Source organism: Brachionichthys hirsutus, chromosome 7, assembly GCF_040956055.1.
Source record: "Brachionichthys hirsutus isolate HB-005 chromosome 7, CSIRO-AGI_Bhir_v1, whole genome shotgun sequence".
Classification (NCBI taxonomy): Eukaryota; Metazoa; Chordata; class Actinopteri; order Lophiiformes; family Brachionichthyidae; genus Brachionichthys; species Brachionichthys hirsutus.
In genome coordinates this window covers 8,471,313-8,494,138 of record NC_090903.1, presented here as the reverse complement: position 1 = coordinate 8,494,138, position 22,826 = coordinate 8,471,313, and the positions used below count along the sequence as shown (strand labels likewise).

The 22,826-nt window shown below is 44.7% G+C and overlaps 3 protein-coding genes across 3 annotated transcripts; 1 reads left to right on the top strand and 2 right to left on the bottom strand.

Annotated features, from left to right (window-relative positions):
• Nucleotides 1-1,927: 1,927 nt before the first annotated feature.
• On the bottom strand, nucleotides 1,928-11,670 carry zgc:154058 (Transmembrane protein 150A-like). Its single transcript, XM_068741616.1, has 7 exons — nucleotides 11,606-11,670; nucleotides 9,464-9,511; nucleotides 9,287-9,373; nucleotides 8,210-8,277; nucleotides 5,747-5,874; nucleotides 2,840-3,017; nucleotides 1,928-2,199 (listed from the first exon to the last, which is right to left on the bottom strand). The coding sequence occupies exons 1-7, from the start codon at nucleotides 11,668-11,670 to the stop codon at nucleotides 1,928-1,930; spliced, it is 846 nt and encodes a 281-aa protein (XP_068597717.1).
• A 1,697-nt stretch (nucleotides 11,671-13,367) lies between these two features.
• Nucleotides 13,368-16,602, bottom strand: ftr14l (finTRIM family, member 14-like). Its single transcript, XM_068741083.1, has 7 exons — nucleotides 16,207-16,602; nucleotides 16,020-16,115; nucleotides 15,657-15,890; nucleotides 15,412-15,571; nucleotides 15,102-15,272; nucleotides 14,475-14,611; nucleotides 13,368-14,076 (listed from the first exon to the last, which is right to left on the bottom strand). Exons 1-7 carry the CDS (start codon nucleotides 16,600-16,602, stop codon nucleotides 13,693-13,695), a joined length of 1,578 nt encoding a protein of 525 aa, XP_068597184.1. The 3' UTR covers nucleotides 13,368-13,692.
• An 888-nt stretch (nucleotides 16,603-17,490) lies between these two features.
• si:ch211-198a12.6 (uncharacterized protein LOC563253 homolog) lies at nucleotides 17,491-22,668 on the top strand. Its single transcript, XM_068741082.1, has 2 exons — nucleotides 17,491-17,591; nucleotides 19,794-22,668. Exon 2 carries the CDS (start codon nucleotides 19,910-19,912, stop codon nucleotides 21,566-21,568), a length of 1,659 nt encoding a protein of 552 aa, XP_068597183.1. The 5' UTR covers nucleotides 17,491-17,591; nucleotides 19,794-19,909; the 3' UTR covers nucleotides 21,569-22,668.
• The last annotated feature ends 158 nt before the right edge of the window (nucleotides 22,669-22,826 follow it).

Here is a 22,826-nt window from a genome sequence, read left to right as displayed (position 1 = left end):
GAGCACTGATATGTCTACATATAACATTTGAACTTGGAACACCTTGTAACTGTAATGACAAATCATACCTTGGCGAGAGAAACATGAGCAGCATTATCATTTGGCTTAGCATCTAAAAAGCAGAAGATCTTGGATCTTGACTGATATGAGAAGCCAGGATTGTGTAGTCAGCTAAATGTTCTTAGCAGTGGATGAACAACGTAGTCGAATGTGTGAGCTGAGCTGGAAGCACCACTAGTGCAATACACAATGTGACCACTAGAGGGAAGCAGGTGATCAGCGGTGTGGCCAGCTCCATGCACAAGGTTCTAATCTCCTGACATTAAGTCACAAGTCCCCCTGTAACAGAATTTAAAACTGGGTTTGAACGGCAACTAAACATTTGTACATAGAATACTGGCACGAATAGTGATACGAGGCAAGATGCAAGACTGGCACCATAATAAACTAAATACTTGCTCTGGTTTTTCACCAGAGAGCCAAGAATGTTTAATATTACACTGAGACGCTGAACATTTCCTAAGAATATAACCAGGAATTCTGTTACAACACAGAATGTCAGAGGAAGTCAATGATCACAATCAACGTATGAATATCCGTAGAGGGTTAGGCTGCTCTTCTGGTCAAGCCCGGGACCGACTCCTTAGCTTACCGGTACTTTTATTGCTTACACTTATGACATAGTGGAATCACAGTTAACCTTAGTGGGAAGTGACGGGAAGAGATTTGTGTTTTAGCACCGTTACGGCAGGGGAGCCGATATTTGGTATGTTCCGTTCTACAGATGGAGGCTGAAGTCGACGAAACTTTATTTTCCGTTTGTTCCACTTCACCGCTCAGACGTGATCTGTCAGTTTCTGATGTTAACAAAGGAAGACGGTGAAGCATTAACAGAAGGTTCTGCTCCTCCCTGTGCAGCGGCTCCTCATCAAACCCAATAAAGTGAGCTCTGGCTTGAATTAGCTGGAACACATTCAACCCTCTGGACACCACATCATCCCTCTTTTCATAGTCTCTGCAGAGAGGAAGATGACTCGAGCTCTGCTTGTTTTGGTTTTATTAAATGCATTCATCCCTCCAGAGAGGCAGAAGGGAACTTTTTTATTACTCCACCATCCAAGTCTTGAATTTGCCATGCATCAAGTTTGCCGCATGTTCCGAGAGCAGATAAAATAGTGATATGGTGCAACACCGAGAGCATCCAGACACAGAAGCACAGGCTGTGGGCCCCGGAGATACTCTGGTGTTAGGATTGTGTGTTTAAAACGGATAATTGACGACCATGAAACCAACTGATGGGAGGATTTTACAGCCTGCTCACATATCCAGCAGACACAGAGCCACATCATTAACAGCTAATAATCAATCTTTATGGCCTTCTTCCAGTTAGCTTATAAACTGATCAACCGGTAACAGAAGAAGCAGCCAGAAAGCATTCATCCATTGTTGGAAAAGCAAAGCTCGGGTCTGACATTGTTCTCGTTCTCCCTCTCCCTCCCTGCCTGGCCTCCACCTGGCTGTCCAGCAGCCTTCTCTCCATTACAAACATCAAAAGCTTCACGTAAACCTACTGAACACTGACTGAGGCAGGTTACCAGATGACAGCGGGTCGGTACATTGTCTTAATCTGGCTGACAGAATACTCCTCTGCCTGTCACTGATGTCAGGCCCGGCGTTCTGGCATCACGATTACACAATGTGCAAAATGCAAAGGAGATCTTTCGAGGCAGCAAGCTCGGATGCACCAGCAGCGCTCTCCACTGGTAATGGCTAACTCCTGCAGCTGAAACAGCAGAATCCACTCAGCGACTGCACTGCTCCGGTTCATTGCAAAGCTTCAGACACTTGTGGCTGGAAATGAACAATTAAAGTCACTCTACAACCAGAGTTTGAACTCAATAAGCAAGTCGCCTGTGTGGCATCAAGGCTATGGTACGGCCATGTTTTCCGGTTGGTGTGGATGCGGCTGCGAGTGTGAACCGGACCCTCCCAGTGGGCCCAGTGCATTCACCTTGTGCTCTCTCCCAGCGGATCCCAAAGTCCCACCTCTGGCCAGCACCGCCATCGTGTCTCTTGACATGCCGGCGAACTCAAAGGCGAAGGTCCCGTGAAACAGCATGATATTAACGCAGAACAACCATTCCAGGACGGCCGATGCATGCTGCAGGACGAAGCTCTCCTGGTAGAAAAACACCAAGCCTGAAAACACGGTCAAGGACAACAGCAAAGCAGCGTGGGAGAACATCCAGACCAAGGCAGAGAGACGTAGCACCAGCTAAAGGCCGACGCCGACTAGACAGACACAGCCTCGAAAACGTCATGATGTTGTTCCAACACCAAAGACGTAACAGTTGTTAATGTGTTTCAGGAAGCGATCTATACTTATATTATTATATTTAAACACAAAGAGCAAATATGAATATTCCCCAAAACTTACTTTAAACAATATCTGGTGGCGTCATTGTGAAACTGATCAGTTTGACTCCATGAGGACTATAAATAATGGCCCCTCCCATAAAAATGAAGGATGTGACATTTCATGACTGGGGGGTTGCTGTGATAGAACAGAAGGGATGTCTCTGTGCTTACTCGGGTCAGTGTTATACCTTCAAGGCTGCCATCTGCCTGTGACTGTAGAGCAGGGGGGGGGCAAACCTTTTGACTCGCGGGCCACAGTGGGTTCTAACATTTGACAGAGGGGCGGGGCCAGGAACCGATGTGTGAACTAATACAAATGACATGTAAAAGCCATTACATGAAGGCGGGCCGGATTAAAAATCCCAACGGGCCGTATATGGCCCCCGGGCCTTAGTTTGCCCACGCCTGCTGTAGAGGATACTGAGCACCAAGACGACGAAGGCCAGCAGACTCATGCAGAGCCGGAGGCGGGCCACGTTGTACTCCCTCTGGGTCTTGGCCAGTTGGTACGTCAGCGCTGACTGCAGGCACACAAACAGCATACTGGTGGGGAAGGCGATGCCTACGCCGATATAGTGGAGAACTTTGGCATTATCCACCTAGGATACGAAGAAAATGGTCAGGGGGGGGGGGGGGCATGGCTCCCGCGTGAAGCCTCTGGCTCAGATCATTCTTTGCCGAGCAGCCAACTGTTAGAAGTCTTTCAGCCTTCCTTCAATGAGGAGCCAAAGAGGAATAAAGTGGGCGGCGTGTTGCGACGGCCACAGCGAGCAACGCAACGCCTTCTGTCTCCTGCTGGTCACAAGAACGGGAAGAAACAATACTCAAAAGAGGTACACAGGAGCGTGTGACTAACACGCCGCCAAGGACTAACAATGGCTTTTCTTGGCTAACGCTAAATGCTAGTTTGGGCTCGGTGTCCCTCCATGCCGCAGGATTCTCAGAGATCATTCGGATAACAGCCCGGAAGCAGTCTAGTTTACCCTCGAAGCCATTTGTCCAATGAGCTAGCTAGTACATGCTGGACATCTTTGTGCAATAGGCTAATCCTTCAATTTGCAAATATAATTTCCAGATAATGCAATAAGAGAAACACACACACACACACACACAGCAGAATTAACCTTTGCTTACATTCGCATTGCCATGTTTAGAGCTAGAACTGAAGATGAGAGCGGAATCAAAGCCAAACAAAGGATGCACACCTTTCACAGGTTCTTCTTCAAGCATATTTGACATCGGGAATTCTATATGTAATATAGTTCTCCTCCTCTACAACACAATTTGTATTTCATTAACTCTCCATCTACTGTAGCGACAAGCAAACGTTCATTCAGGGTGAAAGAAAGACAGCAAACAAGTCATACTTTACAAAATCATATAAACTAAGACGTGGAAACAGTGACATTTATTTTTTTGTAGGTAAACACCAGCAGATTGATAACACTAGCAGACAGTTTTCTGCTGCTAAGCGATCCAACGGTGACAGCAATATGAGAATGACTCATTCATAACAAATGACTCATCCTTTAAACAGACTGGCTTGTATAAATATTTGTAAATACATATTTCTTCTGTGGAATAAACATCTGGGCAATTTTAACTCTGCCCCTTGTTTTTTTTAGTAGATATTGCATTTTCCTTTGTGAAATTTAGAGCTGAGCTGGTAGGAAGTTCATGTTTCCTGTTTTACATACATGCCGTTTATCAGACCGGTATTCATCTGCTCTATTTATCTGCCTTTCTGCCCCAACCATTGAACCATCCGTCAGGAAAAGCCCCGGCAGCTACACCTCAGCTTACCTGCCAAAGCCTTAAATAGCATGCAGCTCGAAGCTAAAGCAGTTCAACCACCGAGCATGTCGCCATGCGCCTCGACACACTGTGATCATCAGAACGGGCTGCCGTCTCACCCGACTGCTCCGCAGCAGAAACTATATCCCGCCACATGACCTAAAACAATCCGTTTACCAGCAATGATCGAGTGGCTCCACTTCCATTTCACAGTAATATGTCTGAGTATAAGAGATGCAAATCTGCATGCGAGTCGCTGAGCTCTGCTCTGCGACTGATTACAGTTGGAGCCTGTGCTGCACACACTGTCTGCCCTGCTCTGCCCTGCTCTGCCCTGCTCTGCTCTGCCCTGCCCTGCCCTGCTCTGCTCTGCTCTGCTCTTCTCTTCTCTTCTCCATGCATGGCCTGTCTAGATGACTCACTTCCCCCCCTGGCTCTAACCATAAAATTCTTCCCAGTTCTTCGTGACTGAGGTCGAGGAGAAGAAGCGGGAAGACAGCCTTTGTGCGTTAGCAGAGAAACGTCCATTCCACGCACCCTTCTCTGCAACTCTTCTTCATCACACAGTGAATGTGAGAAATGAACAGATAAGGATGCGACGCCGCCTGTAGAAAACATCTACCGTAGTTCAGCACAGTCCAATATAAAGAGCTCAGGCATCCTCGCTCCACTCGTGTTTCAACTTCAAGGGCAAACGACTTGGTGAATAATACATGAAAATGTCCCAGGATAAATAGATATGAAAGATACGGCAGCCTGTAGTAGTCTGAACCTAAACATCTAAATCCAGAAACTTATAAGCAAACAAAGGAAATGTTATTAACATTTCTAACGAAACGGGTTTTCATTCAAAGCTTAATTAGCCACATATTTTAGATTTAGTATCACAAATGGAAGGCGAGCAACAAACAGCGTTTCAACATTCTTGGAAACGTTGGAGGACAAAACCAGAATTGTAAGGATGGAATTTTATCTTTGAGTCCTGCTTTTTACGAAATATCTTACCCTTCACCATACACACACACACACACACACACAAACAAATATTTAAACTAGTAGAAAGAGCAAATATCTGCAGGGAATGAATTCAGCTTGGATTTCTTCACAAGAAGAGTCTTTAGACGAAGATCAAAGAAAGACCAAGACGGAGGGCCGTGATCACGAGCCTGAACGTCAGAGAGAATCACGGAGACGTTGCAGAGAGAGCTCTGATCAGGACCATTGTTTTCATGATGGTATAAAAACGCTCATTATGCAGAACCCTGAATGATTAAATGTCATTAATCACATCTCTTATTATTGGCTGACCAACAATCCAAAAGTGACAAATACTCACATCTAAAACAATTCTGGGAGTTTTGCTTGAAACCTTTATTAAAAACAATTAGCATCGTCATTCCACTAATCATTAATGCAATCAACTGATCCCAATAGATGGCTTTATAATAGTAATTTATCTTTTCCTATATTTTAACTTTTGCTGTTGCATTTTATCAGGCAGGTTTCGTGGACAGGTAAGTCTGGATCGCCGTACCTGGAAGTTGCCGACCATGATGAGTCCAGCGGCACAGATCCAGCCCGTGGACAGACTCGCCGTATTGAGGACACAGTTCTGGTGCTTTTCAATGACGTGGGCATAACGGAACAGCACGATCACCATAACTACAGAGAGACGGGAAGAAACACAGAGGCAGGGAAAAAGAGAACGTTATTGGTAGCTCAGCACATAAAGGAGGAAAAATACCACTTCCAATGTTAGCGCTAATTGTATTTATTTTATTGCAGCCAGACCAAATACACATGAACACCCTGGAAGCTACTTAAGCGCAACACAAGTTGATTTCTCCGACTAACAAGTGGGAATACGAGAAGAAGGAAGCAGTGGGTAAGTGGCATATGAGCATGGGGGGGGGGGGGGGGGGGGGGGGGGGGTAAAAGGTTGGCGTAAACCATAAATGGGGTTTTCAATGTCAAATTGAGAATTTCGAAGCAATCCATAATCCAGGATCTCTTGTGGATCGTCACCAACATTTAATCAACCGGTCCTGGTAAGATTCCCAACATCTCCTTTCGTCAAGATCCATCCAGAACTGTTTGAGTTGCATTCCTTCTTAACAACGTATATCAGAATCAATGTTTGATCTCAAGCCCTACTTTGTGAATGTAAACTACTCTCCGTTCCACAACACGAGAATGTTGGCAAAATAATTCTTTAACTGAAGAACACACCGATGCTGAAAGGACAGGAAAGTCGACTGCAGCTTCCTTCATTGCATTACGGCGTCTCGGTCCGTCTGCTGCAGACTGGCTGGCTGGCGTTTTAGTCCCGTTTCCAATAAATGAGTTTCTCTTCAGTATGAATGAGCTGCCTGGACCTCTGGCAGTCAGCACTGATCATGAGATGAGGCAAGCGCTGCCTGAAGGTTAAGGGAAAGGAATTTTCCCTTTACTTTCCGTCACCAAGTCCACTCTACAAAACACATTTTTGTGGGTTGGGTTGTGGAACATTCTTTTGAAGCTGCCCTCCTGAGGGATCACAGGTTCCTAAAACATCACGCTTTCTTTGCCAATGGCTTTTGCAGGATAAATGCCCTCCACCTGCGATCAGTGGGTCAGGACAAAACGTTGTCTGACAGCTCAACAATAGCAACACGTTTACATATCGTCACCACCACCACCACAGTCGACCATTCTGGGTTTTTCCTGAACCCAGGAAGCACTCGAGTGGAGGAAGCACTTAAGCACATTTCCGTGCACTTAACTGCCATTGTTACGTCAGCCTTGAAAAGACACATTTAATTAAAAACGCTCGGTCACACGTAGGCATAAATGATTTCTATAATTAGTGCGCCCACGTGCGCAAGAGCCCGTTCCTACAGCTGTGCAATTAGTTAAACCCCTTTGTCCCAACAAGGAGATACTTTCAACGTAAACACCCAGACGCATTCTCTCCCACAGGGAGTATGCTGAGAAAGAACACACACGTTGTCCGTGAGTCCTGGTGTGTGTGTGTGTGTGTGTTTACGCTGGCAGGGACTGGGATAGAGGGAGAGAAAATACCACCATCTTCACCGACTCCATTTTATCCACCTGTAGCAGGTGCCGTCTACAAGACAAGACATAAATCAACTGGCACAGGAGCTAAGTGACAATTATTCCGGCTCCGCTCGTGGATTATAAAAAGGTGCGGGTTGGTGTTTAGTCACGTTCAAAAAAGACATTTTCCTTTTTCGTCCTGGAAAACAAAGAAAAGCAGCAAAGACTTGCAGTCGAGAGGTTGGAACAAGTAAATATTTGTTGAAAAGGATTAAAGTTCTTTCAGTTAAATTGTGGTCTTTTTTTTTTTTTTTTAAATTACCGGTACCAACATTCAACTTCAGCTACGTGTTCCATCCGCCTTTTGTAGAGTCAACCTGAATCACCTGACCTGTATTTTGGATAAGTGGCTGAAGAGGAGATAATTACGATCGTCTCGCATTCAAGATGAATGAATGAAGTGAAATGTTGTCCTCTCCCCAACACGCCCACCCTTCATTTAATTTCAAAGGAGCGCATGAAAGGTTTTTCACGGGACGTTCGTCATCGTTGTCGTGGGTCTTACACAAGACTGGTATTTCTAACCCAGTCGAGCAGGTAACGTTCTAGCCAGTTTTTTTCCGTTTGTATGTTAGCAGGCTTACCCAAAATAGTGTGATGGATTAAGTAATTATTATTGTAAGGATTAATCTCGTGTGGCACCATTGCTTTTGGGACATAATAGCCATTGGATCTTAAAGCGGTCGCTCCTTTTATATTCATCATTGTTTTGAGTTCTTATTTACAGGTTAAATCAGAAAAGAAGAATATCAGATGGAAACAAACGTACATGAAGCCTTGACAAAATCAATAGATCAGTCGCAAAGTAAAATCAGCCGAAGTCCTGCTACTCAGAATGCCATTCGTGATGCGATACATGCGTGCGTGCGTGTATTGATGCCATCTGCACGTAATGCCTTACCCATGAACGACCCAGTGCTGCAGAGAAGACTGAAGAAGCAGCTCTCTGGAGGGAGAGTCCCACATTTACTGCAAGAGAGAGTACACAGAAATAAATAGAAGAAATACTGCGTTTCAACCTACACATAGTACAAAGCGCAATGAATTCCCCTCCCATGTTGAGCACTCTGAAATATGGCATGTTTATTCAATTGCATTTTGACCCATACACTATGGAAGTGGAGGGTGGAACCATCCTTCCACCCTCCCAACTTCAAGTATTTGACATTTTACCTCCTGCCTCTGCTCGAGGAATAGGAAATGTTTGTTAGAGGGAAGGCGGCAGACAGTCAACACAGACTGCCTGTGCCTGAGTGCCTGTTTCCTGCAAAGGCCTTCACAGGTCATCCTGTGAAGGCCTTTGCAAAGCACATCCTTTTCACCAAAGCACATCCTTTAGTAAATGGATAAGAGCTACTACTCAAACCTATGAGTTATAAACTATTCTTTAATGTACAGCAATACCTTGATATACGAGTACAAGTCGTTCCACAACGGCAGCACTGCCTTCGTTAAGATTACCTTAATTATGAATCATAACATAAAATAGTTAGAGATTTGAAGTTTCTGTTCATTTTAACTGATCTTTGAGGGATATTTAATACTTATGGGAAAAACGTTCGCTTGTATTTTTTACTGATTGTCTCTAGTTTGTTTGTATTTACACTCTGCTGCTGGCCTCTGATGTTGAAACCCCGTTGGGTGCAGGACTGTCTTGATTTCCTCCCAAATGTAAACCGATTCCTCTCTACGCGTGTTTACACACAGGCCTCTGAACTGCCACGGTGGCAGGATGAATATCTCAGCCCTCGAGTTATTTCCAGAACGCACACACACACGCAGCCACACACTCAGGAGAGCTGCCTCCTTGAAAAGGGCTTTTTTCAAATTATTATTAATCAACAATATGCCATAAGGGGTTTTGTGAAGCAATGGGAAAGTGTTCCTGTTTTCTGTCTGAAACTAGAAACAAAGAAAGGAGACAAAGGGACTGAAGGAGGGAGGAAGGGCCGGGTCCTTGTGAGGGGGTCTCACTGACCTGATGAGAGGCACGTTGTCTAGTGTGCAACACAGGGTTGGGCCGCTCTGCATCACCAGCTCTTCTTCACATGTCTGGTTGTACAACCTGAATTCAAACCCAGGACAAAGACTAAAGGCACGTTTCACGGTCAGCAGCGGTACTGCAGCAACGTGCAGGAGGGATGATGTAACCTACCAGTTATCCATGGGGCAGATGTGCTGGTTGTACAGCGCCACCACATACCTGCAAGAGACACAGCACCGTTAGCCACCCCACCTTCAACCTAAAATAATTATTAAACCTAAAATGACTCTCTTATCACTTTGTCCCCATCTTAGAGGGTCAAAGACAAAAGAAAAACAAAATACATTGACGTAAGATAAGTTACCTTACTATTTTGAATTCAGTCAGTTTTTCCTCAATGCTTTGCTTCTGAGAAGACTAGAGGTTATATTCGTATTTACACTCTTCACAATTGGTACTTCAAGTTGTTTGTTTCTTTGCAGCACGTTTTCCCAACTCGTGCACAGCCTTCAACTTTAATTCCTTCCGGTGTTCTTGCCATGAATTTGTGACGTGAAATGCTACGGGCATTCTCATTGGTCTGAATCGTTTCATATTCATCCAATCGGCAATGAGCTAACAAAAGTTCAACGAAGGTTATTACATTTTCCCTGTCGTTTATGAAAGACACCTTGCACAATAGAGTTTAAAACAGCAGTTGTGCAGCGCTGGGAAAGTTCACATGGAATAATAATAATAATCTTATTTTGGCTGCATGTGGAACAAAACTAAACTAGCACCTACACTGTGTTTGGAGGAAGACAAGTAATAATTAGACCTCTATCAAAGCGCAGCAGTGGTTGTGAAATATGATTACATGCTTGTGAAAAATATATCAGTAGAACAGACCATGCTTTTATAGCCAGTGTTGAACCGGCGACATGAAAGAAAGTCTTTCATGGAATGAGATTTTATCTATAAAAAATCTCAATGTGCATAAAAATAACGCGCCTGAAACCACAGGAAACGGGTGCGATACATAAACCAACGTTTGCAGCATAGGCGAGACTCTGGCTACTCCTGTAGGTGGTTGTACATTGTATTCTGTGAGCACCATGCTTCAGGGAAAATACTGCATATGGTTACTCTGTGTTTTTAGAGTGTATATCCTGAATCAAGAAAAGATCTGCAAAATGAGCTGAAGCCGGGACTCTTGGTTGGCACATGCCAGAGGCCTCCTCCGGCTCCACAGAGGGTTTGTTCTCTGGCCACTGCCACCAGATGTGGAGTGCAAGCCCCCCCCCCCCCCCCTACTTAGCTCACTCCCAGCAAGTAACACAGTAAAAGAGGGAATTATGCAACAGGTCTCGTATTCGTGTACCAGTGCTCGGAAACAAAAAGTCAGACCTGCTTCTAGCTACAAGATGCGCTTGTTAAAGTAAAAGGAAGGGACTAACAGTCAGCAGCAGGTATACGGCTTCTGCTGCCGACGCTCTACCTGAGAAGCACATGCTCATCCAAGAAAGAACTGTACAACATTAGCACCGTCGCCACCTACTGTACATATCCACCACGTCACAGGAGTATAGCTCAGCCCCGCGGTCGTCCTCCCAAACGCTTACGGATATGCTCTTAAGAAAGTTCTCAGTGTCGGTATCAGTTTACGATGCTTACTCTACTTCCACACCATCTCAGGTGTGTCACGTAGTCCAAGCAGAACTACGACGACTTGGACACGAGCCACCCGTCTCCGTCTCTCCCACTCAACCCAAATGCAATCAGGAGGTACTGCTTAGATACTGAACTGCATATATGACTTTTAGAGAGGGGCAATAATCCCAGATCCTTCTGGGAGAGAGTTCATCTACATGCAATCGCCATGGCTCCCAGGAATTCAGGGTAAATATGCAGAGGTGCTTTGCTGGAGGTTAGGAGAAGCTGAAGACTCAAATGTTTTATCTCCAAATACAATACGTTTACATCAAGATGTGCACTCAATGAGCATTTGCAAAGCGCGACATTTATTGTAATATATATATATATCAGTATTATTATTAAAATGCTAATTTGTCATAGATGCGAGAATTCAAACAACAAGAATGTTCTAGGTTTCTTAATTGAATCTAAAATGTGAGAATCAAAAAAATATTATTATTATTATTTCCTATGCAGGCGGAACAAAATGTCTGAAACTGATACATTTTGTTGCTTCTTTGGAACGATAGCTGCGAGTTGCTACCGTTTAGTTACTGCAAGTAGTTTACAGACCTAATAGATAGAATACATATACTCCATAATTACCACTACATAAATATATATATAAAAAACACTTACACAACCCATATCCCGGTGATGGTCAGCACTGGGAGACTAACAGGCAGGATCATCCACAGAGACATCTTCCGGCAGCCCCTTTCTTCTTCCTCCTCTCAGTACCTGTTCAGGTGGGACTAACATCTAGTGAGAGTGACGGGTTGATGGGGGGGGGGGCGTGTCTCCTTTCCTGCTAACATGGGAGGGGGCGTGAATCAGCTCGGGTGATAATAATTATAGTATTTACACAACTTTAGAGGGAATAATCAGTGTCGTGATCAAACAGCACTACCGAACAACATTGTTGCGCAACATCACTTCATCATTATTATTTTTTGATGATTATTTTTTTCTTCTTAATTGGCCAGACATCGCATGAGGCTGGTTTTCTGCTGGTAAAACGTCCTTTCGGTGACGTCGTGTCGCAGTTAAATCACCGCTAGTGCAGGTTTTTGTCGCTAAATATTCCTAAAGTTGAATGTTTAGTTAGTTCTCTGCGCACACGCCGAGCTACCGATGACGAACCCAACAGGTTACCCACCTCAGCCAGAAGTTTCCCTTCGGCTCCTGCTTCCCACCGGACCGGCCGCACACGGAGTCTTATTTCGGAGTAATAATAGTTATTCCGTTGTTAACACGATTTCCGAGGGCCCGTTAGCCGTCTTCTCGGAGGCGGTGATTTAGATGCAGAGGCGGCGGGGGGGGGGAGGCTCGATTCGTTTCCTCGCAGAAGTTGCATCGCCGCCACGAGACGGCCCAGCTGTTTAGCTCCGCCCCTGGAAGCCTGTAGTACTCCTCCATGCCGTGTGCGTTGCATTTACAGTAGAGCGCGCGCCAAGCGGGCGGGAATGAAATGGTAAATAACCGAGCGGAAGCCTCACAATTTAGTATTTCTCTATCAGTGGTTGCATCTTAAATCACATTTTGAAACACTTTTGAATGCGTCCGAGTGTACAGAGTTTTAGCACGATGTGAACGTAAAGCTGATGACGGAAGTAAAGTGCGTTTGCATTTTCTCTTGCGCTCGGAGGCTGATCTCTCGAGCAGAGTGGTAAAACCAAGCGCATCCTAATGTGACTTTTCCACATCCAACTGGTTCCTGTCTAAATTCGGACGCCTCTGCGAAAAAAACAGCGCTAACGTCTGCGCTTAATGTTGAGATAAATGCTGTTTAATGTTTAAAGAAAGAACGACACGACTTTTTTGTCTACACGTGCGCTCTGCTTGTGTGGTGTAGATTTGAAGATGTTTAAGGCTCACGCGTGTTTCTGCTGCCCCCTGGAGCTTAAACGGGAACATGTATTAGTGACGCTTTTTTTTTTTTTTACAGGTGGTCAAATATAATTATTGATTTCTTGCATGCTCTTCTTCTCTTATGCATCTCACTAGCCACATATGCTGAGTGTCTTGTGATTTTTTTAACCGTCTTATTATTACGGAAAAATTGGGATCTATTCATAGCTCATCATAGCTTGATCCTGTCGAATACCATGTTTTGAACTGTGTGTATATTTTTCACATCAATCAAATAAAGCTTAAAATCTTAAAGGTATTCAAGGATTATATGTCCTGATCTTCACCGCTGCATTGCACGGGTAGTGGAGTGGTATTTCCAAATGATCATTTGTGTACTAACAGAGCAAAGATGGTAAATAGATTGGCATGAGTGTGAATGAATGTTTCCATGGGCGTGACAGCATGTCGGTGTGCGCATCGTGGGATCAGTCATCCGCTTCAAATCCATTTTAGAGTGAAAAATAAGTCAGTAGAAACTTGGAAGGATTTAGAAACATTATTTAATTTATCTGACTAGTGATGTAATAGCACATGTAACATTCTAAAATAGTCAAGAAAACAATGTGAGACATCAAGAAATTAACATTATAATCCCTTTTTTATATTGTTTTTTTTTTTTTAATTCATCATCTCTCCAGGGTAGCACAATCCAAATTAATATTCTGGGACCAAAACAACAACAAAAAGCAATAATTATTTTTTGGGGACAAATTAGATTAAACAAAGGTGAGTGAATCAGAGCAAGGCCCTGTTTGCATTTTTACAGCAACTGTGAGAATGTTGTGCATTTATTAATGTCTATGGCAGCTCTCCTACAGTCTGATAGTAGTACCGAAACCCCACACACTGAAAGCAGGATAGAGTGGCTCTGTAAAAGTAGTTTGGACTCTGTGCAGAAGCTTCATGTCATCAGAGACATTGTAAAATGCAAGTATTCCCACTGCGTGATCCAGGTAAACACCAATACGAGCAGACGATGGACCTGGAATATCTTTGCTCCTATTATTGTGTACAAAAGCCAGCTTGGAATCGGAGCAGTACAGACTCCAGGACACATCATTCCAGCCCAGGCTGCATTCATTGCTGTTGCCTTTCCGATGGATTCCTTTGTAGGCAACGGCAATGTCTATCTCTGTTCCCTTCCAGTCGACCTCCCAGTAACAACGAGTCCCAGTCACACTGTCCCTACACAAGACCTGGAGTGGAGCGGGTGAAATGGGAGACAAATGACAAAATTCAGCTTTGTATATTGCTTAAAAGGGCAATTAACATGAGAAATCAATAGCAACAACGTTGGAATCACAATCACTCGGGAATCGTTTGAATAAGTTCAAACATTTACAGGCTTATTGAAGTCCCGATTTAGGTGCCAATTTTCTAAAGCACAAAAAAAAAAGGTGTGTAAAAAGTTCCAATGTGACAATAGGACAGACCAAGGGAACATTTCACCTACCTAAAGAGGGAGCCATTTTATCAACACATTTCCTGACAGTAAAAGCATAGTTTACTCTTAAGTCTGCATTCAGGAGAGAAGATTTGATCATTTCAGCTAAAATAAAAAAAAGTGTCATGCTTGCAGCCAATCGATTCTTACCTGCTGCCAGTGGTCAAATCGTTCTGGGTGTGGAGGGTAGTTCTTGGGCTCAGTCTTCATCGTAGCTGTTCGATTACCTTCAGAAAGGTGAATGCTGGGGTGGACACTGTTGACTTCCAGAATCAACTGGGAAGCATCTAAAGAAAAGAACAGAAAGATGAATGCACTCTGTGTTGTCATTCACCCAATTTAATATTAATATATACATATATATATTTTACATTTATACCCTTTGAGATTAGATGTATCTGTCACAGTTTATTATCGCTACCCTTCCTTCAAACTCAAATAAATCATAGCAATCTGAATTTCTACATTTTTTAAAATGCTTTCCACATGTAGAGCAAAGGTAAGAGCACCTGCAAAGCTGAACTGTAAGTTTGCTTTCCTACATTTCACCAAACCTGTTCTGCAAGCAGCATACCTTGTTTGTTTCTGCGTGCCGGGTATCTATTTAAGTGTTTTCACTTTGTCAGGGGCGGGGCTGACCCTACAGTGATCGCCACAGAAAAGACCTCACCAGCTTCATTAATGGGGTTTTTATAGGTCTGCCGAGTGGCATTGCCAAGTTGCTGCTTTAAGTTTCAGGTCAAAGGCGGTAAAAAAAAAAGCAAACTTGTAACTCACATTTCATGAAGTCCTCTCTTAATTTAGGTTCTCCTCTTGTCCTTGGTTCTTCTCTTAATTTTAATTCTCCCCTTGGCTTTGGTTCTTCTTTTGCCTTCAGTTCATTGCTCAGCACCGACTTTCTCCTTTCGGTCTTTGCCTCTGCTTCTTGCGTGATATAGACTTCCCGCACTATGAAGAAATGGATTTCAAAAGTAACACAGCAGCACACGCTTCATGCAAACAGAGTAAACTATATCCAGCCCTGAAAGGAACATCTCTGCTAAGAGATATGAGCTCAATCTGACACGAAAGAAAAAAGGTTTCCCACCTGCTCCTGAGATGTTGTTCATTTCTGTCTTGCAGACTTCTTCTACTTGTAATTTCAGCGTGGCAACGGCCCTCTTGGTAGAATCAAAAGAGTAGTATGGAGCGATGCTGACACTGTTGAGGTCCTCATATCCCGAGGGGCCCGACAGACTCTGCCAGCTCTGACATGCAGTGAGGAGAAAGATAGACATGAGATTGATCTTGTAAATGATCCACTGCGGTCTTGGCCAGGGTCTCGACTCTCACCTGGAGAAAGTGTATGTGATCGTCAGTGTGTGAGAGCTTGTCCAGGTCACTGTGTCTCTTCCTCAGCAGAGTAATCTCTTCCTCTAAGCGGTCCAGCAGTAGCTCCCCCTGGGTGACGGTGGTCTTTTCGTGGGAGCGGATCTTCTCCTTGACGTCATTGTACCTCCTCTCTAAGGAAAGTAGAAGCTCGGTGAAGATCCGCTCGTTTTCCTCTTGGACCGTTTGAGCCGAGTGCTGATGGGATACGTAGGGGGGGGGAGAAAATGTCAAAGTTAAAATTCAATTATGGAAGGAAAACTAGAAGACCAGCAAACCAGGAAACGTTTTTAGCCACGAGATGAGGCGAGGCCACTTTGTTCTTACCTTCACTGATTCAACGGCTTGTCTGAGATCCTGCCACTTTTTAATTCTTTGGTCAATCCTCTGTTGAGATTTGTGCAGCGTGGTGCCAAGTTGTTTCTGTAATAGGAATGATATTGTACTCGCCCCAATTAGGTTATCCACTATTTAAATGCTCACATCGCCGTCACGCAAAGTTTTTGTCACTCACTTGTTTCTCAGTCCTCTCGGTCCCAGCAGGGACAATATTGTGGTGTTTGTGTTCATCCATCATGCAGAGGACACACACCGACGTCTGATCCGTTCGACAAAAAGCCTCCATCAGCTTGTCATGCTGTGCACAGATCTTCTCTCTCATCTGACCCGTAGCTTTGACCAGTTTGTGCTTCATCAGGGCAGGGTACTCGTAATGAGACTGCAGGTGGTTCTCACAGTAAGACGCCAGACACACCAAGCAGGACTTCTCAGCCTTCTGGTTCGTATTGCAGAAGTCGCAAAGGACGTCCCCACGCTCAGCCTGGGTCCTGGGCTGGCTGCGACTGGCAGAGCGACGCGATTTCTCCATGCTGCTGTGCCTGTCCAAATCCAGAGTGCTAGGATGGGACATTTTTATCACAAGATTAAAAAAAAAAGAATACGTTAACGCTAAAGAAACAACCGATGAAAAGATTTAACAGAAATTATAGCAGAATGACCACAGAGAAGGCTGGTTGCTGCTTACAGCATCGGTGTAGCGGTGTGACTGAGCAAGGGTGACGCAGAGTGTTTGCAATCTCACTGCAAAACCAGTATTCCTGGTTGGGAGTTTTATAGACTGGGAATGGGTGTTACTAGTCGAACAAACATCCTCCCTGAAACAAAGGAGATGAAACTAGCAAGCAAGCAGATTGACAAGTGCCAATCCCTTCTGGAGAGCCCTTGTTATTAAAACTTCACATTGACAAAATATTGAATTTCACACACACACACACACACACACACACTGCTGCATGTATTTGGTGGGTGAAAGCCGGAGGAACCTGGAGAGAACCCATGCAGACACATGGAGAACATACAAAATCCACAAGAATGGAATCAAACCCGGAACCTTCTTTCTGTGAGGCAACAGCGCTACCCACTGTGTCTTCCTTATTTAATTGAAATTAATCCAAAGTCAATGTGATATTATAGGCACGGTACAATGCACAGTGAACTCCTTTTAATACGATGCCGATAATGGGCTATAAATACAACATGAAATACAAATATGAGATTTCATCGTGTCAGAGAACATTGCCTCCTTGAAATGGGTCGAACTAAATACTAACTAGCCCTTTAATTACCGGTACTCGCCGAAGCGTCGCGTCTGGCCGGTACCATTCCCAGCCCGTAGAGGGCAGTAGTGGTGCCTGTGAGGCCAAGAAACGACAATGTTTGCTTTCGCTAAAGTGCGTCCGTAGTCCAGCGTTGGCGCCAGTTGAGCTGTGGCGCCAGCAACACACAGATCGAGAGAGAGGAAGAGTCACACAGCGTTCAGAGCCGTCCAGAGCAAAGTTAAAGCATTTAAATAATTCTATTTTTACCCTCTTCAGACATCAAGAATAAAACGACAGAAAGGTGGGTGGGTGTGCAATTATTGTTTTTATATTTGAAACCAGTTTGAGGTTTACTTATGTGGAACATGGTCCTCTAGTTATAACTTACCATATCATGAACAGTGAGAGAATTATGTTACTTTTTGTTTACCGGATTAACATTTTTTTTTAGTCCTGTGCATATCTCCATTTGGATTCTATTCTGCATCTGGAGGTTCAAACAGTGAGGAACTTTGTAAAGGAAAAATACAGGCCGAGAGTCGCATGGTTTATAACATTTTATTATATTGAAAAGACAAATATGTTAGTGGCATAAAAAGCTCGCATAAGCAACTATTTTAGCTTTGATTATCATCTAGGTTTGGCTTTGGAGATCTGTTCGTCGTAGGTCGCACAATCGGCCCCTCCGTCTTCCTTACATCAGTTCATCTTTGCATGCGAATACGCACTTAACATGGGCGGCGTGGCAAAGCTTCCTTTCCGATGTTTTGCGACCGATAAACTTGCACTGTGGTCGAGGGGAGACTTGAGCAGTGCTAGCAAGCTGGATTAGCTGGGTCGTTAGCTTGGTACCGTGGCTATTTTAGCTATTCGGTGTGCTAATATCGCCTCGGATAGCTGCTAGCACCGACAAGGCCGTATGTGCGGTCTGTCGTGTGTTGCCGCATTCAGCGAGAGCTATGTTTGTAGCCAACAACCGCCGTGAGCTCTGAAGTCCCCATCACATGGTTTTCTGATTGGTACATTTTTGTTAATCACTATTATCAATGGCATTTGTGTTTTGCGTTTTCTCGTCTTTGGTGAAAAGGAGGTATTTCCCGGGCTTTTCACGTAGCATTCGTCGCTTTCACTCGGTTAGCCATCTTTGTTTCTGCTAGCGAACTCCTGGTTGATATTATGCTTTGGCTCTTAGCGTGCTAACAAACCTACACTAGCTTACAACAACATATTCTGGCATGCTACATGTTAAATTGTGTCCGTTTATGTCGCACATAAATTTGGGTAAGCGCTGTGGGTTCCCCCCCGTATGCTTCCTCGCAGATCGCTTTAGGGGTGGCTCTTGTTTCAATATGTTTTGAAGGGCGGAAGCTAGGTTGGCTAACGAAGCTAGTGGCAGCCATCTTAGATGAGCATGTAATCTGGGTTAGCTGGAAGTGCTGGTGTGGCACGGACAAGATGGCCTGTTAATACTCACACAAAGACGATTTCCGCGTTGCAACTGTGTCAAGAAATCGCATCAAATTACATATTCCAAGCAGCAATTTAAAGTAAGTCGTTTGTATTCGCTTTATTATTGTATTTAATCGACTTGTTTTGCTACGGGGCTAGTTAGCTGGCTTAATCACAAACATTAGCAGCTAACATTAACACAAAGCTGTTTCGTCGTTAACCAGTCCCCTTTCGATCATAGCCAGCTAACTAGCGGCTATGGAGGCTATTTGTAGCCGATTTGGGGTGCTAGCAAGACTTTCCTACTTTTACTAACAATGCGTCGCACATTGATAAATTGTATTATGTGCTTATTCCAAATTAACACATTGCGTGCTGGGCGGACGAGTCCATTGTAATGGCCAGTCGGACTTTGGCTTGCGGATTAATCATGAAGTAGAGCTCGGTCGTGGTGCTGTGGTCCAATTTCATTTTATCTATTGCGTTAGCAAGCAAAGTCGAGCGCTAACTGAGCTAGCAAATTGGTAAATTAGCTTGTTGGCTAAGGTATCTCGTTCATTACATTGGAGTTGTAGAAAGAGAAGATTTCGTTAGCTACTAGCTTGTGCATCTCTAACAAAAACCTTCGTAATTGGTCTGCTTTTAGCTAGCTTGAATAAATATGGATGAGCATATATAAAATGGTACATAATACTCTAATAATAATTTACAATTTGTGTCAAACTTGGGATCCCCCTAAGATTTACTTGGACCACTCAGAATATTAAGTTTTGTCACAATCATGTAAATATAAAAATATACTTTAGAATGTATTAGGCATTCTATGGACACAAAGAAATCGGCATATAGTTTGCTTAGCCTCCTCTTTCTATGGGCACTAGATGCCTTTGTGTTATTAAATGTCCATCAAGTTACTGAATGTTTAGTGGTCGGGTTATAAGTTGTAAACCAGTTATGATTTCTTATTTTTAGATCCATCCTGCATTTTACTCCATACCAAAAAAAAAAACCCTGAAACCTGATTTTTCTTCTTCTCTATTTCCCATGTTTACAGGTCACTGAAAAGAGCACCAGTGCTCCACTGAACAAAAGCAATCTCTTATTACCCGATTCCCTTTAAAGTCATCATCCGGCAGGAAAACGGAGGTTGTGGGGCTGGAGTGTGTGCTCATGGCCGAGTCAGAGACTGAATGTGACACACCCGGCCTTGACACACTTGGGTCGGAGTGTGTCATAGCCCATAGCCATGTCGACCTTCATTATGGAGCTGAAACCGAGATCATGACAGAAGAAAAGCGTGGATTGGAGCTGGAGATTCATGGCTCCGATTTAAAGATCCAGGGATTGGGGACAGATCTCGGAGCGGTAGCCTGCGTGGATGCGATTGTAGCGGAGACAGACCACGATTACATTAAAGTGGAACACAGTGAGATGCACTGCTTCACGGGCGCGGAAATCAAGACAACAGGAAGCGAGGCTCTTCTGGGAGAGGTGTTGCTTAAGACAGAAAGTGAGCATGTGGTGAAAGTAGAATCTGACCACGGCGGGGAGTTGACGGTGGAGTCTGAGAACGGCGTCATCATACACGAAGCCCACGGCCTGCAGTGCAACGAGTGTGGGGAGATTTTTGGCAGCATAGCCGATCTTCACCAACACTTTGAGATCCACAAGGACCTCAACCCTTACATCTGTGTCCACTGTGGCGAAAGCTTCGCCGTGGAGGCCAGCCTCAAACAGCACATGAAGATCCACATGAAAGAAAAGCCCTACGTTCCCCCCGGGGTGGATATCATGGGCAAAGATGTTATCGATGCCTTCAGCCTCAAGTGTCATCAGATGATTCATTTACCGGACAAGCCGCACAGGTGTTCGGAGTGCGGCAAGAGCTTCGCGGCCGCCATCACTCTGAGGGAACACATGAAGATGCATTCGGAGGATAAGCCTTACAAGTGCACCCAGTGTAGGAAAAGCTTCGTCCGCAGAAGGCACCTGAAAAAGCACCAAGAGGTCCACGCGCGCGAGAAGCCGTACACGTGTGGGCAGTGCGGCAAAGGTTTCGCCACGACGTCAAACCTAAAGCAGCACCAGAAAACCCACGCCGCGGCCGTGCTCGGCGACAAACCCCACCGGTGCGCGCAATGTGGGAAGTGTTTTGCGGCCGCCGCCACCCTGCGAGAGCACCAGAGGATCCACTCGGGCGAGAAGCCCTATAAATGCAACATGTGCAGGAAGAGCTTCGTCCGCAAACGTCATCTGAAGAAACACCAGCAGGTCCACGCCGGAGGGAAGCCCTACACCTGCAGACATTGCAACAAAGGCTTCAATCACTCCTCGTCCCTCTCTCGCCACCACAAGACCCACCTGCAGAATCCGGTGTTTTCTCCGCCTCAGCCTGGGAAAGCCCTGTCCTACGGCACCCCCCCGAAGCAGAGGGTGCACCAGCAGGGGGACAAGCCTTACATGTGCCACCATTGTGACAAAGGCTTCAATCATTCCTCTTCCCTTTCCCGGCACCAAAGAGTCCACTCGGAAGGCAAGAGCTACACCTGCGCTCACTGTGGCAAAAGATTCAATCACTCCTCCTCCCTGGCCAGGCACCAGAGAGTCCACCTGGAGAGCAAACAGCAGCCTCAGCCGCCGCCGCCCCAGCCGCCGCCGCCGCCCCAGCAGTACAGCACCATTCCCACGGGGAAGGGCTTCCCTAACAATGCCTTCCCTAAACAACGTGTCCTGTCTGCTGAAAAACCGTACAGGTGTTCCCAGTGTGGAAAAGGTTTTAACCATTCGTCCTCCCTGTCCAGACATCACAGGATCCACGTAGATCAGTGAGCGCCCTTCCCCCGCTCAGGTGTGGTATCATTGCAAACCGTAGGCATCTCCTCTCCCTGGTTTTTGTTGTTCCGACGGTCTCATTGACAAAGCCACGCCACAGGAAGTATCAGGCCAACTTCCATAGACAAAATAACGGTGAGGTCAGCACATTGCAGCCTTTTACGTCTTCAAAAAGAAAACGGCTTGTCTTGTAGGACTAACGTAGTATTCAGAGCTCAACTCGGGACGTTGCGCTCAGTTTGAGGAGGGGTGTAATACATTGTGTTGAAGCCTTTGTTCATGTTTGTGCTTCACTTGCTCCAGGACGTCCTTTGAAACTTTTAAAAATGAAAATTATTTGAAGATCGACATGATAAAATTGTTACCTGGAGAAACCGCGGTTCACTCTTTTGCCTCCCTTCGCCGAGTCTCTGGTGAATAATTTCCGTTTAAGATGGGAACATGCGCTTTTCAGCTGCAACTTTATTCCAGACTACATTTGGTGAACGGTTTCCTTCATTAGTTCCTTTTTCCGCCAACATAACCCATGTGAGACAAGCATTGCAGATCCAATGTAAATACTTATTGATTTTCTTATATATATATATCTATAGGTGACTAGTGTGCTGTGGCAAAAAATAACAACATTTTGATAGTAAGATCCGCTCCGTCTCCACCTTCTTTCATTTCATGACTTTAATTTGTGTTAAGCGTTGGAGTTAAAATATCGCAGGTGTTCTCGTGCGGCTTGTTCGTGGCTCCATCAGCCCATGAGCCGCCATCTACGTTTATATTAAGGACGTTTCCTTGTTTGTGTACGATGGCTTCGTGCTGCTGCGTAGATTAGAGAACACTGGCTGCCACTATGATTCTACTTTGACATGAAATTTAGCCTTTCGGAAAGATGATGGGAAATAAAAAAAAACCTGGGTAGCGTTTACTACATGGCCTGTGTCCTTATTACTCTGCAGTTTCATAAGTACACAAAATGCAATGTCACTTTCTATTGCATTGGAGACTAAGTCAAATGCCTGTATATAGAATTGTAGGTGACTCTTGCTCATGTTGATCTATCACGGTTTGATTAAAAGTTGTGTATACTAAAGACTATGGGGGGGGGGGGGGGGTCTCACTTTTTCAAGAAAAGATTTTACTGAATACCGTTGGATTGCGCTCTATTTACTTCCCTGTGTAAAATATCTTTTACAAACTAATGTATTTTTTTAGATATGGCTTGGGTTACATGAAAGGGACTGAGACCGTTTTTATGGGAGTG